General features: G+C 38.8%; 1 protein-coding gene across 2 annotated transcripts in view; it reads right to left on the minus strand.

The window, feature by feature from the left end:
* The window catches only part of LOC122518969 (homeobox protein homothorax), a 331,031-nt gene that overhangs the window by 187,332 nt on the left and 124,364 nt on the right, over positions 1-19,335 (minus strand). For both annotated transcript variants that reach the window (XM_043638105.1, XM_043638104.1), the window contains exon 8: positions 6,447-6,455. In XM_043638105.1, the coding sequence (XP_043494040.1) occupies positions 6,447-6,455 (9 nt within the window). The remainder of the gene's footprint in view (positions 1-6,446; positions 6,456-19,335) is intronic.

Raw genomic sequence — 19,335 nt, forward strand, 5'->3', positions numbered from 1 at the left:
CCTCATGAAATATTACGCGAGTCGAATATACGGGTGGCGGGTTCTCCCTTTGATCAGCACTCGAGAAAATCGTTCGTTCTACTCTTTCATTCTCTTTCTCTCTCTCTCTCTCTCTCGGGACAGGTGGACCGTGCAGCGTGCCGATGCAACGTTATATCGATTCGATAAGTTCGCCTCTTATCTTCGCTTCACCCCCGCACCCTCTCTCTTCTTCTACAAATTTTCTTTTTCCTTTTTATACTTATAGATAGAAAGAAAGTAAGCAAGCAAGCAAGCAAGCAAGCAAGTGGAAGCAGCAATGTAATAAATATTCCTCTCTCTCTCTCTCTCTCTCCCGTCCATCTCTTTCGCGGCCTTTGGCCGGACGATGGTCATACCTTATGTATGACGCGCCACCATCATCCGCAGGGTGGATAGTCCTTTCGTTTGGTATTCGGTGCTGCCCGCTCGGCACTTTCGTACGGATCTGCCCTGGGATGTGCACACGTATACTCAAACAACCATACTTAGGTATATACATAAGCGTGCGCGACCGACAAGCTATTCTCATTCTTTCTCTCTCTCTCTCTCTCTCTATACTTTTCTACGTGGTCCATAGCATGTTTCACGTAAATAAGTACGTGCCATGAAACGAAGAAGAAAAATGCCGTTTTCACGACGAATACCGAATTCACTGTTAACTTTACCAGACCCAGGATACAAATTCTTTTCAAGTTTATGTACACTATTGACCACTATTTCGAGTACGCGTTAACTAAAACTATTCGCTTCTAACCAAAGTTTTAACCGATATAGCGTTTCTTTTTCTTGTTTCTTTTCTTAAAAAATTCAGCAAACGAGAAAAGGGAAAAAGAAAGAAAGAAAATGATCCTTAACGCCGAATAAAGCGATCGAAGAGCGTAAAACGAGCATAGGGGGAAAAGAAACTAAATAGCAAAAGTAAAAAGGAGTAGTAGAGGATAAATAAAGGAAGAATAAAGTAAAAGAAAGAGAGGGTAGGGGGCGGTGGGGGAGGGAGTTTTAAGCTAAGCGGAACGATTCCAATGGCAAGGATAGTTTCCTAAAGACGGATGGTCAGCCGGAGTCATGATCGGCGAAAGTTATGCGACTTTTCTTGCTAGCGGTCTCGCTCTTCTCCCTGATATTATCCCCTTGTAAGCGCTGCTATTCGCGGATGCCACTGTAGACGAGAATGAAAATAAGAGGGAAGAGGAGATCTCTTATAGGTGGATATACGTGCGAGCATCCGGCAGATCTTCAAATATGTCCAATTAGCCCGGACTGACATAATAAGTAGATAAACAACTGGAGAACCTCTCACGCGGTGAGATCAGAGACTCGCGCTTTTTCGGATCCCTGCCATGCGGCGTCTGGATTGCCAGCGATAGCACTTTAGCGAACGATTTTAGTCAAGATCGTTTGACTTTTTCGCGATGACGCGTTCAAACAGAGAATCAAAAAGAAACACAGGGAGGGGGAGAGAGAGAGAAAGAAAAGGAAAGATGATCGTCGGGCTTTAAAAGGGGATGCTGTGCGACGGTCCATCGTGGGAAGAATTTCCGGCTAACTTCTTGACCGATCATCATCGTCGTCCTCGTCGTCCTCGTCGTCGTCGTCTACTCGCGATAGTTCGACTATTTTTGTTTTTCTTTACTAATCCACGGATTATTTTGCAAAGAAATATTTATTATATTCCCAAAACTTTATATTATATTTTAATATACTACAGATCGTTATATTTTTAATTCCAATTGACTTTATTTCGATATTTGATCCGTACAATACGACACGGGTAATTTTTAGAAAGGGAAGGGAACAATCTCGGCGGAGACAATCGTCGTCGTAGAACGCAAAAAGAAAAAGGAGAAGAAAAAATTAGAGAGGGAGGGAGAGAGAAAAAGAGAGAAGACCATGGAATCGAGTTAACGTCGGTAATACGCGAATCTCTCGTCGATCCGCGTCCCGTCGCGTTTCGATGGTCCTCACGAGAGGAGAATATTAATGCTTTCCACTCCTGTCCATTACGAAAGTCCCCTTTTCTCGACTCGATTCTCCACTCGACTCGACTCGACTCGACTCGCGTCACCCTGCGTTCTAATACGAACGTAGATTTAATAATGGTATGGCTAGAGGATTTCGAGCTAACGCGTTGCAATTTTTCGAGAGAGTCCAAAAGGATAGAGGGAAAGAGAGTGGGGGAGAAATGAAGAAGACGCTCTTCCCAAAGAGAAGAGCGAGAGGACGAGGAGAGGAGGGTACACAGGGGGCTTCCGCTCGAACGAACGCGTACGTGCGTAGCACGTATGAACAGCCTCGGGAGTCTACACCCCCCGCGAGAAATCATCCCTTCGAGCACGTAATCTATTTGTCGGACGACCGCAACGCCTGCAATTTTATTCCAACCAAGAGAGATACACTTATAATATCATTCTTACCGAGATAAATTAATTCGACGCGTTAACGAAAAAACGAATTTTTCTAATTTTATACAAGTTTATCGGTTTATTTCTTACATGTGTATCGTTGATTATTATGATATTAATTTTCTTATTAACGCAACTATAAATATCATTTTTATAGGAATAATAATATATCAGTTTAAATTAATAATCACGATACTCTTCGTTGATGGCTATAAATAAAGTAGTTCAAGGATATACGATTTAAATCTTAATCACAGGGTTTTAAAATCATTCCAAATTTATCGATTATCTTATAATTATTCTCCTTCGTCTCTTTCTTAATCTCATCAACACGGTTGTTTTAAGTCTTGACAAGGATTACAATTCAATTAAAATCGTGGAATACGTGTAATCGAGTAAAAGTTAGGAAAAAAATGAAAGAAAAGACAAAAATAAGAAAAGTAAGTTAAAAAGATAAAAATAAAAATGAGAATAGAAGAAGCTATCATCTAAGAGGAGTCGCAGTGGCAGTCCGTTCGTTCCCATCGGTTCGCGGAATAACGAGCTATAAAAGGCGTCGCTTTTACTGCTTCCAGGACCGAAAACGCATTAAAGACGGCCCCGACCATCCGGCCATCGACGAAGAAAGAAAGAAAGATAGACAGAGAGAAAAAGAGAAAGAGAGAGAGAGAGAGAGAGAACTCGCTGTGGTCGATGCGTTTGCCGAACGATGTATATAGAAAAGGGTGCAACACGAGCCACGGCTAGCCTGTTTATACGTACAACTCGAGGCCCAAAGAATTTGCATTCTAATTATTGCAAGATCCAACGAGAATATCCTCTTGGTTCTCCTCCTCCTCCTCCTCCTCCTTCTTATTTTTCTTGTCATTATAAGTTCTATCTTCTATCTTCTAACCAAAAATTACAACGATTGATATTCTCTAATGATTACATCGGAAAAAGAAATAAAATATATATTTAAATTACCGAAGATTAGAAAATTGAAGAATCGATTGTGATCGTAAATTATTTGACGAATAAAGAATATAAAAAAAACACCTATGGTTATCGCTGAGTAATCTAATTAATGAGTTCTAAAAGATCGTTTGCCCGGTAATGAAAATAATTCTTTTATCTTTATAGCAAACGTTACGGCTTAAACGTTGAATATGAAAATAATATGTATCGTAAAGCAAGCGAGTAAAGTTTATTTTCTTCTTCCTGTTGCTTCGAATAGCCAGGCGTTAATTTGTACGAAGTCACAATGTAATCATTGAAAATTATTGAGACCGCGATCGTTCGCCATTTGCATTCTAATTATCGAGTTAAACGAGCTCGCTCGTAACGCGTTTCTTTCCTAGCCCCGAGGGTAAGTCGCCGTCAAAGTGTCGCTCGAGACTGTGTTCATGGGAAAGATCGTAAAAGAAACGATCGAAGTGACACCCTCTTCGAGGAGGAGGATGTTTATCTTATCTAAGGTGGTCCTTTCGAAAAATCCTTTCCTTTACGTTTACTCTAATCCATGTAAATGCAAATTCTTTTTTTATTTCTCGTAGATATAATTACGAATTTTTGTTTCTATTTTTAATTAGACACTCTATATATTATGTATCAAATAGTAAAAATACAAATTAACATTTTTTGAACAATGAATGATATATATATAAAATACAAATGAAATATAAGTATAAGAAGGGAGAGGAAGAAGAGGAGGAAAAGGAGGAGATTCCTAGGAGAGTTCTAACCATAAAAGACACTCGCGTTCGAGGCGTTAATGAATACCGAGCACTGTGACCGGTAATTAGGTTTAAATGGCGAACGACGTCCAATGCGGCGCATGGCAAACGTATTTCGAGAGGAGGGAAAGAAATACTCGCGTCTATTGGTTGTCTCGAGAAGAAAGTTAAAGGAAGGGAGTATACGCGCGATCGTGAATGTTTATGTATTATATTTGTCGCTGATCAAAATAAATTCTGATAGAAAAAGTATAGTCGATCGATGAACTTAATAAAATACGTTCGAAATAATATGACAAAATTTATTAACTACGGTTAGAGTTAATACGCTTATTTATTTATGTGTTTTATCTCAATTTGTTTGAGCATAGATTTTAATCGATTCCGGTATTGGAAATAACTAACTACCTTGGCCTAACTCATTACGTTCCATAGATTTCCTACAGATTAAAGATTAAAGATTCGCAAAAATGACGAAGCAGCCTCCCACGCGAAAGTACCCGTTGCGTCGATTTAATTCCACGTTTCGTATCCTGCGAGATTAGCCCCAGCAGGGAGTACTCGCAACATTCGCCTCGTGCACCGGTGCAAAGTAATATAATACATATACATACACATATATATATATAAATATATATACATGCATATTTATACGGGCGATCTATACGGGTCTCCTACCGTTTATATACCTACTAATCGCATCGTTAACGATTTCACGTAGGCTTCGTTGGAATCCATTGCGAATAAACGACATTTTATCACTCGAATATTGTTATCGTTTACATCTTTCATTCCTACCATATTTATTATGATTATTTATTAAAACTTTTTTTTACAAAAAAAAAAGAGATTGTGACTCGAATTAAACAAAAATCATACCCATTCGAATGTAACTGCGAATAAACGAAACTTTTTATATCACGGATTCGTTATCGTTACCATATTTCATTTCTACTTCATTTATAATTATTATTATTTATTAAATTATTGTTATAGACAGAGAAGAAGAAAGAAATACGTCTCGTGAAAAATCAGAATTCATTCGTATGAGACTAATAACACGGTCTGGAGATCTTCCTCGCGATTTAATTAACCCGATTAAAGTGAAGCTTGTAATACGTAAGAGGGAAGAAACGCAAGTAAGTAGAACTCGCGTCTTCTAGAAGAGCAAAATCTCAGCATACGCAAGCGAACTCGTTCGAGTGAACAACGTCGGCCTTTGTCGTTAAAATAGTTGAGAGAGAGAGAACGTGCACAAGCAAGGAAGAAACAATTCAATGCTTGGCGAACCACTATAACTGACTCTGCTATAATTACCGAACGATTATACGATTATCTCTCTCTCTCTTTCTTTCGCTACGTCACAGATTACCGGCTTTTCAGATCGTAGATAACTTAAAAGAAACTATTAACTTTGCAAAGCTAGAAATCTCGTAGTAAGATCGATCCTTTGCAACGAAAAGTATCGACAAGCAGAGATTTTAATCGCGAGTCGAACAATTTACCTACTTACATTTATTATTCAAGGCCTTTTTTATAAATGTATAATGTCTAATCAAAACATTTATACAATTAAAAGAAAATACAAAATAATAATTTGAATCCGTATCATACTTGAAAAACAAATAATAATATTTAACCGTTTAGAAAACTCGCGACAGTTTTTAAATACACGAATAAGATATATATTTTTATTGTATAACCTAAATTGTTTTTAAAATATGTAAAAACAAGTTCCGCAACAATCAAGACACAATAGCATGCTTCTGTAACGGAAAATTCTTAGCAAATATTAAAAGAATAATGAAACAAGACGAAGTTTTTGAGCAATCCGATATTAAAAAAGAAACGAATACGAGTTTGTTATGAATTTTTCCTTGGAATAAAATTAGTCGGGAGAACCACTGGGAAGTATGTCTATACTCTAGTGTATGTACTCTCGCACCCGGGAGAAAATATCGTTGATCTGTTGTGCGCGCGTGCGCTCGCACATATAACACGCACGCGAACGTTCGGACATTCGAGCGTGTCGATTAAATCGTTTCTTCGTCCAACGAGTTTTCTTCGAGCGAACGAACGAACGAACGAACGAAAGAACGAACGAACGAACTAACATAAGCGAATACTTCGCGAGAGGACAAGTGTAACGAACCGCACCGTTAATTACGATCATTAACGTACATACTGTTATTCTACGTTTAACAGATTTCCTTGACGCTCCTAACGCACGTTGAAACAGAATCGAACTTACCAACGGACGGATGTTCAATAAGAAAAAAAATCTCATTCTAAAGTTTTTTCCACTTACCCATGGCGTCTGTAACAGAAAAAGAGAAAACAAATATTAATTATTATGTTTTATTATAACAAAAATGACATATATTTCGTAATTTACAGTTTATCGAACGAAATGCCAGACGATTGGTTTGATTAATTTCATTTTAATATATGAAAAACATTTGTTTTATCATTTTAGGCATCGAGATACGAAGAAACTTTTTCCCTCCCCAACTGAATATTACATATTTCGTTAATGATTTATTTATAAATGAATAAGCTTTAGTTTGTAATGCAATTAAGTGTCCTGTCGTAGCGTCATTAAAGAGACATCTCGCATTTTTCTTCGTATCCATCGAGATTGAAAAAAACATCCCACAATGACTTTATGTCAGGTTTAAAAAGTACGGAAGGAACGCGGGATTCCCCGCTAATTGCCACTCGGCGCTAAAGAGGTGGACGCTTTTGTACATTTTTTTCTTTTTTCATTCTCCGTTTTTTCTTTTTTTCAATTTATTTTACGTTCCCCCAGCTGGAAGGAGAAAATATTTGATTTTAAAAAGCCAAGATTCTTTGTCTTCCTATTCCTTTCTATTTGTCTATCGTTTCAATGATTATTCTAATCCTTTTTCTCGAATAAAAGAAAAAAGAGAAAAAAAGAAGCAAATATTTGTGAAAGGTTAGTATTTCACGGACGAACGGAATCCCGATCGGTTTGCCGGTTGGTGACACGTTGCTTTTATATAATCTGAAAGCTTAAATGGTCACTCATAATTTCTCGAGATAATCTTTGCGTAGGCAAGACACGCGGACAAGCCGAGTCTCCTTCTCTCCGTCTCTTATCTTTTCTACCTTCGTTTATCTCCATTATTTCTAGGCGCGACCGAGAGAAAATATCGAAATAGAGAAAAAGAGAGAGGAGATATAACGCGATCCGCATAAAATATCCTTTTATTTGACACCCCAACACTTGTTAAGAAATCCGTGTTGTGTCGGGAAACGAAGATGACGCCGAGATTATTTCTATATAAATATTAAAGAAAATTAATATAAATATCAATCGAGACATGTTATTGAATATTAATTAAATAATATCGTCGTGCGGTGGACGAGATCGATTAACGCATTTAATTATTATTTATTGCAATAGCTCGAGACGAGAAGGCTTAACAAAAAATGTTTAAATCAAAAAGGAAGAAAATGAGAGAGGAATAAAAAAAAAGAAGTATTAAAGATACGATGACGCGGCGTGTTCTCTTCGTCTTATGATTAAATTAACTGCTCGAACCACTTCGATTCTCATATCGATTCCATTTAAAGGAGATGCGAGAGGAGAGAAGTGGAAGATAAGTGGGGTAGGAGGGGAGAGGTAAGCTAAAGCAAAAGCTAACTGTCGAGATTTTTCGCACGCTCCCATCTTCTTCCACGGCTCGTTGCTTCCGAGTCTACTTTCATTGGATGTACAAGCTGACTGACCCATTAGCGCCTTTCCTGCCGATCGACACGGCAAATCGATCGATAAAAGCGCCACCGAGAATGCTTCCTGTCTATTACAACGCAAGAAGAAACAGAACAAGAACAACTACGAGTTACATTCTTTTTCTAATTATTTTATTAGATTTGTTATAATTTATACCTCCCCTCGCGTATGGAACACCTAAACATTTTGTTGTTACCTATACAATATCGTAATTCACTTTCGTTATATTCAATCTAACACCACCTGTTGGAACGAAACGATAATCGAATTGGAAATAAGTTAATGCAAATTACATTAGATGATCGTACGTTAGATCATACTTATCTTTACGAGTAATCTCGAACAAATTATTCGAAATATTACGTTTAACTATCTATATTTGTAAACTATTTATATATTAAAAGTACGAGGACGCGTTCATAGAACTTTCAGAAAGAGAGAAAGAGAGAAAGAGAAAGGAGTTACAAGTCCAGTTGGAATATTCTAGATGGTTTGGAACGATCTGGCCTTAATTTGTAGCACGTTCTTGCTATCGAGGGTGACGAGGAGGTGAGGAGGTTCCCGAGAGGACGAGTAGACGGAGGAGAAGAGTCGGATCGTTTCGTTGGCGTTGCTCCGATGCTGTTTCTGCTGCTACTGGTTAGTTAGCGCGACTCTAACTGCTCACTATTTCTCTTTCTCTCATTCTTTCTTTTTCCTTCCTCCTCCCCTTCTTCTTCTTCTTCTTCTTCTTGCTACTCTCGATTTTTGCCACTAAAACATCGTCCCTAATTAATCTCCTCGGCCGATGCTGGGTGCCGTTGCTACTGTCGACGAAGGAAGAAACCTCTTCGTTGACTCCGTTGCTAATACCGCGAGGAAACGAACGACAATGGGATTCTGGAGAGTCCTTGTATTAGAAGGAAGAAAAAAAAGAGCGATATAAGAAGGAAGAGGATAGGGGGAGGGGGCAGGACGAAGGACTCGTGGAATCCGTCGAATTCGACCGCGTGGCGAGATCGAGAAAAAGTTTGCTCCGGCGTTTAACACCGGCCCGAAAGAAGGAGGATTGAAAAAGGAATGAAAAATAAGGACGATAGAACGAAAAGGATGAGAGGACGAGACGATGAGAGACGACGACTCGCGAGAGGTCTATCCTTCCTAATGGGAATTTGCGAGACGTTAATACGGAAAGGAGTTCCTGTTAACGTCTCACTCGAATATCTACCGACTCTGTATATCTCTCTTTCTAGAAACTCTAGAAACTGCCAGCTGAACCTTAGATTAAACCTTATGGCCTCGGGTTAGTTACGATTATCGAGATAATCGACTCGACTTTACGTCGCGCCGTGGATTTACGAACCAACTGTCCAGTTTCTTTCTTACGCTCAAGTGCTTTATTATTCTCCGAGAACAAGCACGTCAAACTTGCTATTAGAGAGAGATAGAGATAACCTTTCTTATTCTTCATTCGGACCCTTTGGCGAGGATGATGATGATGATGATGATGATAATGATGATTAGAATTTAAGATCTTAGAATGAGATTTTTGTATGAAGATTTTTTTCAAATAAATTATAAAATTATACACTTTTTGCAAATGAATTTTCGCTACATCTCTTCTTGTCGATTACTTTACGTTGTAATTGGACGATTGTTACTAAAAATAAAAGTTATGAAACGTCGTTTAACAAAGTAATAGTATATCCCTGGACACTTTCGATAAATCTAGAACGAGAAAGTCTTGATAACGAGTTCTAATCAAAGACTCTCGAAAGAAAACACTGCAACACGTGGGTGGCGATGACGGCCAGGAAGAACTACAGAAGATTCTAATACGTGTAATTAATGCGATCTAGGTATCGTGTTCCATGGACCATGACAAGTGACAAGGTCTGGATAAATAGCAAAGAGAAAGAACAACGAGTCTACATTCTGGTTGCTTCGTTACTATTCGAGTTTCTATTGGTTGTTAGATTTTTCCAATTTACGCGAACACGATGGAATCATTTGTCTACGTTCAACCAAAAGTAATTAATTAACATAAATGTTAATCTTAATTATCGTTAGTTTTGTTTGCTAGGAAAAAAAAATATACTCGATGATTGATATACTTTAGATGTTAGTTAATTTTTGACAGAACATGGACGATTTCTTAACGCGAAACTAATCAAAATAAATATCTTATTCGTTATACTTTTTGGAAAAGTACGTTAACCTTTAGAAAGGATAAGTCGAAACGCGATGAGAAAAAGATAAAAGTAGAGTTGGAAAGGATGAGTCCGAATCTCGAGAGAAATTGGGTCAACTTTTTTCGTTGTTCGACCATATAGAGAATCTAAAGATAGACAGATGGACGGGGAAAGAGAGATAGAGAAAGAGAAAGAGAAAGAGAGAGAGAGAGAAATGATTGCGGGTGTCGATGAGTAGCAGTTAATTGGTGTTCTATGAATTTGACGGCGATTACCGCGAAACGAAGTGGTCCCAGACGACGATGAACTTTTTCATTTCTTCCTTCGGTAGATGAAAGAGAAAGAGGGAGAGAGAGGGAGAGAAAGGGAGAGAGAAAGAGGACGAGGACGGGATTGGAAGACTACCGGCAGACTGTCTCCGCTCGCAACGTGGAATTTTAATTATAAATTGGTTGATTAACTCAATAGCGTTTTTGCTCGCGGCGACAGTGTCCCCGGGGCGACTAACACGACTGAAACTTTATGTCCGTGCGAGACGCGACTAAGATACACGCCGATGCGCCGACCAGGGGTTCTCGTTTTTCTAATTTTCATCCTTTGACAAACTCCTATAAGCTATCATAAGACTAAAACATTAATAAACAATTAATATCGAATCTAAAGAACCTGAAATACGATCTCTTCTTTCATCTACGTTCCTTTCTTTTACGAAAAAACGGAGAATGTATTCCTAATTGGTTACAAGACCTATTATTATTATTATTATAAGTAGTATAAAGTATATTCAATTAAATGTACTTTAATTAGAACAGAGATATTTGAATAATAACGGTTTATGCATATATTCATAGGAAATTTTTCGAGCATCGTCGTAAGAACAAATTATATATTTTATAGTAACACGAATGGGAAATAAGTATTCCCGTTATTATTATTCCATCGATAAGTGATTGAAATTATTTGAATGACTCTGTGTTGGCAAATGCGAACGGAGTTGAGAACCCACGACGATCCGTGGATACCTACGAGTTCGAGGTCGTGCAGGCATGAGAACACAATGGCCGCGAATGGACGCGGACTCGTCCTCTCCGCATCATCGGCACGCACAGTCCACGCGGGAATGCGTTTTATTTCATATTAAATAAAATATTCGACGCGGGACAAAAGAGAGAGAACAGAAACAGAAATAGAAACAGAAACAGAAAGAAAGATAGTGGACTCGGTCGTGGACCCATCATTTCTTCGAACCAAACTCCCGAACCGAATCTCCTTATATATTTTCTCGTATTTATTTATCATAAATTAAAAATTAAATATAAGTAATACACATATATAATAAATTGTTCTATCCCATCGTTTGCACCGAAGAGGGGGAAAAAAAAGAAAAAGAAATTACAACTGGACAGGTATCGTTCCTATTCGTCGCTAAGGACTCCCGAAATACGTAACTCCTTCTCGCAAAGATCTTTCTCGGGAAAAAGAAGCCTAATCGTCTTTTAAAAGGACAAACGTATCTCCTCGTATTTCGCTTTAATTTCGCTTTACTCTTGTTAAAACGAGTCGCGTGGGCGAAAGGGGATAAGTTTAGAGATACGCGATAAGGAGATCAAGTGGAAACTGTAGAACTGGCCTACCAGGGAGACGATCCTGGAATCCTAAATTAAGGAGACGAAAAGGAGTTAGATAGATATATGTACCTACTTTTATATACATAGAAAGAGATGGGACAATGTGTAAAAGAGGAATAGAAAGAAAAAAAGAGAGAGAAAGAGAATGAGCGAGGTCCCGCGGGTCAAAAGACGTCCGTCCCGCACGGTGTGCCCGTTCGGTGTGTTCTGGTTCGCATACCTAGCGAGAACCGGGCAACGTTGCACGAGTAAAAAGGATAAAACTTGTGACCCGACTCCTCCGGCCAAGAGGATCAGGCCCAGAGATGGAAGGAACAGAGAGAGAGAGAGAAAAAGAGTGAGGGAAGTCTTCTCTTGATCCTGCCATTCGCCTCGAAACCGCCATACTTTTTGCCGACACTCCGCAAAGTAAGAGAAAGAACAGTGTCCGGCACGAACGTCAGCAGAATCTAAAATATGCAATGCTGCTTCTCTTTCTCTCTTGTTCTTTTTCTTATTCTCTTTCATTCTCGTGAGACGCACCCATGAGAAAGACAAAGAGAGTGAGAGAGAGAGAGAGATAGATAGAGAGTCCTAGGAACGACCAACGTTCTGCATTATAATTCGGCCAGGGGTCACCCAACGTTCGCGACTCTTTCGAATGACGATGCTTCGCGAACTTATTCGAGTAAACGAGCGAAATCGGTGCATACCTGTAAGTAATGAAATTAAATCGATTGGATATAGGAAAGTATATGATTACTGTATTTCGAGTAGCAAGTAACGTTATAGGTAATTAATTAATCGGCTATTCCGATTAAAGGAGAAGAACTTTGAAAAATCTTCAATGGTGCGCGATGCTTTTCCACGCACATTCCGTACGCATCTATTTACTCGCACCACCACTAGCATTAACAACAAACCGTGTGGTGTGCACTTGCATCAGGAATTCGCGCTACGTAGGAAAGAGCTCGGATCGGTTAGAAGGTATGCGTCTACTGCGAGAAAGAGACAAGAGGACCGACTAGTTTCTTCTTCGTGTTATTATCTCTCCGAGAGTGCCGGAGATAGTCTGGACCAGTGGATGCTGTGCAGAAGAGAAAGAAGAGAAGGAGGAGGAGGAGGGTTGCACGATCGGCAATACGCGTGAGTACTTACGTCCTCGCGTTCCAGGACTCCATACTCGCTAAGAGATTTCTAAAGAGGTAAAATCCTTTGAAAATCTTTTAAAGTTCCTTACATCGTTCTTGCGTACCTTTAACACATTCGCTGACTATCTACCCCTGTTTATACCACCCTGTCTATTAGTTTTTATTCTCAACTCAACCCTTTTCGTTCTCGCATGCTCCTAACAAAATATCTCGCGCGGATATAAATGATTTATTTAAACTAGCAATTATCGGACCATCGCGTATATTTAATTCCAAGCGAAAAGGGTTAACGAGAATAGAAAAAATGATTTCTAATAAAACGTGCAACCGGGTCAAAGCGACCGATAAAGAAATACGATTCTTCTTCGCGTACGATCGAGAAAAGACTTAGGGTAATGGAGGGTTGGTAATGGAGGACGAAGACGCGAGACGCGCGTGTCGATCTCTCTTCTTCTTCTTCTTCCTCTTCTTCTTTCAACATCTATCTTTCTCTCTTATCTTCCCGGGACGTTCCGGTACGCCCACGCCATGGCCATTCGCCTTGATGGTGGCCATACCATTACATGACTTTTGATCGCCGCCCGTTACCCGCAGTATTTGCAACGAGTATTTGCATACCTACTTTGTCAATGTTGCATCAACGATCTTTAAACTTTCTTTCTCTCTCTTTCTCTCTCTCTCTGTGCTATTCGCGAAGATATCTTTGCAGTAAAACGTAACCAACCCATTCGCAAACTTTACCGATTGCCAGCACGATCGAGCAATGACGACTGAACGTTGTTGCTCCTCGTAAAAGATATACCAAAGTTGATTTCACACGCCAGATGCAGATACCAAAAGAGAAGAAGAGTCAAAGTCGTCTTTCCTCTCATCGAGTTATGTCGCCAAGAGATTTCTTTTTCCCCTTAAGTTTTTCCTTTTTTCTTTCTTTCTTTCTTTCTTTCTTTATAACGAGAGGAAGATGAAGGAACCGTTTACGAGGACACGCCTTGTTCTCCTCGCACGTAGTGATTATTATCGGTTGCCGGTCGTGGGAAATACACGAGTCTTGCTTTTCCGCATTGGTGCTAAATATACGTGGATAAACACGAACGTGTTAGAAAAAAGAAATAAAAGAAAGAAAAAAAGAAGATTAACTTAAACACATCCTTGGGTGCATTAAGGTTGTTAACATTTTCTCGATACTTCGTTATTACTCCAACTATACTTTTTCCTTTAATAATTTATCCGCGACATTATTATAAAATAATACAAAATTCCTATATTATAATTCATATTAAATTCATTTAGGTTTATACCGTGACGCGGATATATTCGAATCACGAGATATACACGGATGACACGAACAAAAAGAGAATATCAAAATAAAGAAAAGTAAGAAAAGAATTTCTTGGACCGTCTCGTTTCAGAGTAAGAAGAAAAAATATATATATATACATATATAAAAATAAAAATAAGAAGAATAAAGAGAGAAGAGAGACGAGTTATCATTAAGTGAAATGTCGTGTCCACTATCTCTCACCTCTCACACGTTCCCCTTTCTCTCTCTCTCTCTCTCTCTTTCTTCCTCTTTTACTCTTTGGAGTCGTTCGCACTCTCAGCTGGAATCGTTCGTTTCCTCGTCGCCATAGTTGCTTGCCAGCTTGGATATCGTCTCCGCAGGATAATCCTTTCGTCTCCTTTCCACAAACCCCAGACGCACCGCCACGAAACCTCGAGTATTAATAAGACTGCCGCTATCTAACGCAATTAGACGCAACGATTCTCTTCTTCTTCTTCTTCTTCTTCTTTCTCTTTCTTACTTATTTTGCGAGCACTCTTCTCTCGCTACGTGAGAAGATATCGCGAGTTCTCTTTCTCGGAAAGGCAGATACTTTTTCTTACCGTTTACTAGAATATATGCTCGTATGTACTTTATCCTTTACTTGCTTTATTTTTCTTTTCATTCAAATACACACACACACACACACATACAATATATATTTGTACATTCTCTATCTTCGTTTCTCTTTGCCCGTATGCGACACTATTTACGCGCGATACGTCCGATTTATTGCACGCTCGCACTCCTCCGGTTAATTCACCGGCTTCTTTATTATGTTCTCTTCCTTCTTTAACAGCCCTGCAAGTGCATATTTTTCACTTCTCCTTCGTAGACCGATACTTTTCTTTTCCTTTCTTTACTTTCTCTCTTTCTCTTTCTCTCTCTCTCTAACAAAATCTTTCATTTTCTTTTTGTTTCTACGCAACACGCGATCATAAACTTTGTGTCCCGAACATGACAAAGTTTATTGCGATCGTCTGTAATGGATCGTTATCTAATTTTTATCCTTTACTAACGTTTATCAGAAGAGAAGAATGTTTCTTGTAATTAATTGCGAAATATGTAGATAGGTACGTTGGATTATTCTATGGTAGGAGAATAGTTCTTCCAAGTAATACTACACACACACATGTATGTTTAGTAATTGTAAATATTGAAGATTTTTATAAACGTTCATGGTAAATTAAAATGGAAAGGAAAGAAAATTGGAAGAGAATCGTATGGTTGCCAACGAGTTGCGAGTTCGTGAAATAAGAGAAGAGGAGAAAAGAGAAAAGATCATCGATTGACTGAGAAGATACGATCTCTCTGAACGATTCTTGCACGACCTTGCAATCGCTAAGAAACCAAGGAAAACGTTAACGAGCGAGCACAGCCGGCAATTACCATACGATTCATCCTTGAGAATCTCGATTAAAACGAACCAACCGATATCTCTGGTATACGCGTGCATTAAAATCGTCATATCAAATGTTAACAATTAAAATTATGACCAAGCATCGAATAAACCAGTGGTCTTAAAACGTTTCAAACTTTATCTCGTAAAGAATACAAAATTCGACATTCAAACATAAAAAATAATAATAATACTATCGAATAAATCTAAAGAATCATTTGTGGCACCCATTCGGAAAGGTTTCGTTGAACGCAATTTAAAGAATTGCTCGAATAAACGAATGAAAATGTTTCCCTTGCGATTCGATTTTTTAATTAATTAAATATTACTTCCTTTTAAATGAGAAATGAGAAAGATCCGATAAGATGATTAATAGTGAATAATAATGTCATCGACCGATCGAACGATATCGAATCAGACTCGAAGGAAATTTATTAAAATTCCTTAACGGTCGTTTAAATTTCAAGAGAAATTTCTTACTTCCTCTTCCTTAGTAATTCGCGGTATAGAAGATATCGAAAGACAAGAGGTGACATTAATGATGCAGACTTTGGCTTAAATACCCAAATCCCAATCTCCGAGGCACATAAATTATATATTACCTATGTAAGCGTTCTACTTCTCGGTTCTCTCTTGAATAACTAATTTACCTAGACGCCTTTAAGGTGTTCACGAGGTACTCAGGACTACTCTCCTGTGAATCGGATCATCGACCCATTACCTACCTCAAATTCTATCCCAGAGTTGGTGACCCACTCTCTCTCTCTCTCTCTCTTTCTTTCTATCTTTCTCAAACATTTCGACAGTTCGTGAAATTCGCGAAAAATTTCTGTGAACCGTTAAATTGATTTCTACAAAAACCCTCAAACTACCATTTTGAATTTAAGAAAATGACCAGTGTTAATCGGACGGCTAGACGGAACATTCGATTGAATTTCTACCAAGTTAATTGCATTCAACTTCGATCCACAATACTATCCATATTTTATTTACCGAATCTGAAATAGCATTATCAAAGATGTACGATCGAGCAAACAAGCAAACAAGCAAGCGAGCGAGCGAGCGTTCCTTATTTATGATAGCAAGCAAACCTAATACTAAACCTTTCTGCTTTCCTTTCATTCTCTCTTTTCTTTTTCGAGTAGATTGTTAGAGACGCGATTGGCTTGAAAAATACTCTAAGAGGACACATTTTCAGTCGAAGACGATCCGAGTGAAAGGGGATAAGAAAAAGTGAGACAAAAACCTGATGACGAGATAAAGAAAGATGCTGTGTCGAAGAAGAAGAAAAAGAAAAAGGTAGAATAAAAAGAATAAAAGTTACAAGATATATTCTAACGCATCATTACAGCTAAAGCCCCACGTTCTGAAACAGCTAGTTACCCGAGGTGTCTCCTCGTAAACACTCGACATTTACATAACGAGTGACATCTGCCGAGCCAATCATATATACGGATACACTTAAAGAACGTAACTGCGATATCGACTCTTTATAATACACATATATATACACACATACATAAAACATATACGAAAACGATGGTAAGGTAGCCTCGTTTCTCAGAGAACTCGCTGCTGTTGCTCCTTAGCCTTCACCTGCATCTATCATAAAAGCTGATCTTGAATGAATCGACTGAATGATCAGAAAAACCTTACGATCCTTTCCCCAAATTTATGCCACCTCTTTTAATATACTTACAACTTCCAAGAGGTACGGAACTTAAGGAATGTTTCAAACCTGTCCCTTTTTATCGCGACAATAAATAAAATACTTCGAGTAGATAGATATTCCTTACATAAGATCATCCAAATAAGATTTCTTCATTTCTATGCTTCAGTAATACATATTATTCATATTATTAAATATTATTATTAATAATATTAATATTATTATCATCTAAGAAGTTGAAAAGGGAAAGTGTCCCGTTAATCCTAAAGTTAAACTTAAGTAAGGGGCTTCGAAGTAGCTCGGAATCGCTTTTGGTTAAAGTTTCTTGTCCCTTCGGTGTCTTATTCAGCGTTCCTTCGTAAGGAAGTTCCAAGGATGGTTCAGTCGAGTCATAATTCGAATCGATAGCTAGGTATATAGGTATATTCGATCGTTATGGGCTACATAGAGAGAGAGAGAGAGAGAGAGAGAGAGAGAAAATGAATGGGAATGAAAGGAAGAGGAAGAGAGAGAGAGAGACACGACCTAATTTGTCGGTGGTGGACGGTTAATTGGAGACAAAGGCAACGACGGCAGCAAGTGCTGAACGGCTTTCTCTCTCTCTCTCTCTCTCTCTTTCATACTCTTCTTTCTCTTTCTCGAGAGATCGTTTCTTCTCATCGAACGAGCGAGTATGAAACGCACCGCCTCTCTCGTAATCCTGGAGACGATGGCTTTTTGTGGGTACCACCTGTCGCTCGGACAACCGCCCTCGATCCTTTATTCCGATCATCGGCCCCGATCCGCTGTCATATTTCTTGCCGAGCACGATGCGCGACGAGGCAATTTAGAGAAGGCCGCGAATCGAAAGCGAGACTACCAGCGGAACGGGCCCACGTTCTTCGCGTTAACATTTTCCTTACGGATGGATACCCCGAAGAATTTAGATTCCGATTAGACACGATCTCTCATTGTTGGTTATATTATACTTTACAATATTACTTTTTGCAATAGTTTATTATAAACGAATGAAGCGATCTTATAACGTAACGATTAAACGCAGTTGATGCTTAAATATTTTGTCGAATTCCGTTGAAACTTACCAAATATATTAGGAAGATTATTCAAGAGTCAACGATAAACGATATTCGCACTAGCTTCGTCAAAAAACGACTAAGAACGATTACGAATAATACGGGTCGATGTACTCTCACCTTCGAGAGAGTAAAACGCAACGCAACATACGCGCAGCAGCACGCATACTGCTACGTTACGTAGAACGTTACTAACACTCGAAACCGATATACCTATCTGTTTTTACTTTGATACGTAGTTACATACATACGTCCTTTATTCGAGATAACGACTCTATCGAATAGCATTGATAAAAAGTGTATTCTACAAATATGGAAAGAGAAGGGGATAGAAATAATAAAGTCTTTTTTGAAGCTGTCGATAAAAGGAATGTAAAGTAACGTAAAGTAAAGAGGGGTGGGCTTGTTGGTTGTAATTGTAGTCTTCGTAGAGAAAGGGGGATGAAGAAATCATTGATTCCGAACGGGTGTGGCAACATATAATTACAGTAATTAGCGGACAAGTAATTAATTAGGATCGCACGTCGTTCGTTATTTCTGTTAACCGTAGCCGGAGGACAGCTAGCAAGCAACCTCAACCTTAGCAAGGTTTACCTGTGGGATACGTGTAACTACCGTAGCATGTCCCTATACGTCCTCGTACTGTGTTCAAGGGGTTACGTCTTGATCCCAATTAACGACCGATTTTTTGCCCTTCGCGTTCTCCGCAAGGATGCACGGAAGAAGAGAAAAGAAGATAAGGCGCTGCAAATTGTGCGATCGTTTTCTCCATCGATCCTTGAATCTCGTGGATCTCTCGGATCGATCGATCCATTGAATCGCTTTCGATCCCGCGAAGAGATGGCAAACCTTGTCATTGGGTGGTACTGATGGATCGATATTTGTTCGAGCCTTTCCTTAAAGGATCCATCGGCCCTTACGAACTTCCCCATCTACGCCGTTTTTATTCCTTTTTCCTGATTTATTTGTTACCATTTTCGTTACAATATATATATCCCTTTTTACGGTACGTACTCTCTCTCTCTCTCCCCATTTCAAATATATAAATA

The sequence above is a fragment of the Polistes fuscatus genome, unplaced genomic scaffold, assembly GCF_010416935.1.
Source record: "Polistes fuscatus isolate 324 unplaced genomic scaffold, CU_Pfus_HIC Scaffold27, whole genome shotgun sequence".
NCBI classification, from domain to species: domain Eukaryota; kingdom Metazoa; phylum Arthropoda; class Insecta; order Hymenoptera; family Vespidae; genus Polistes; species Polistes fuscatus.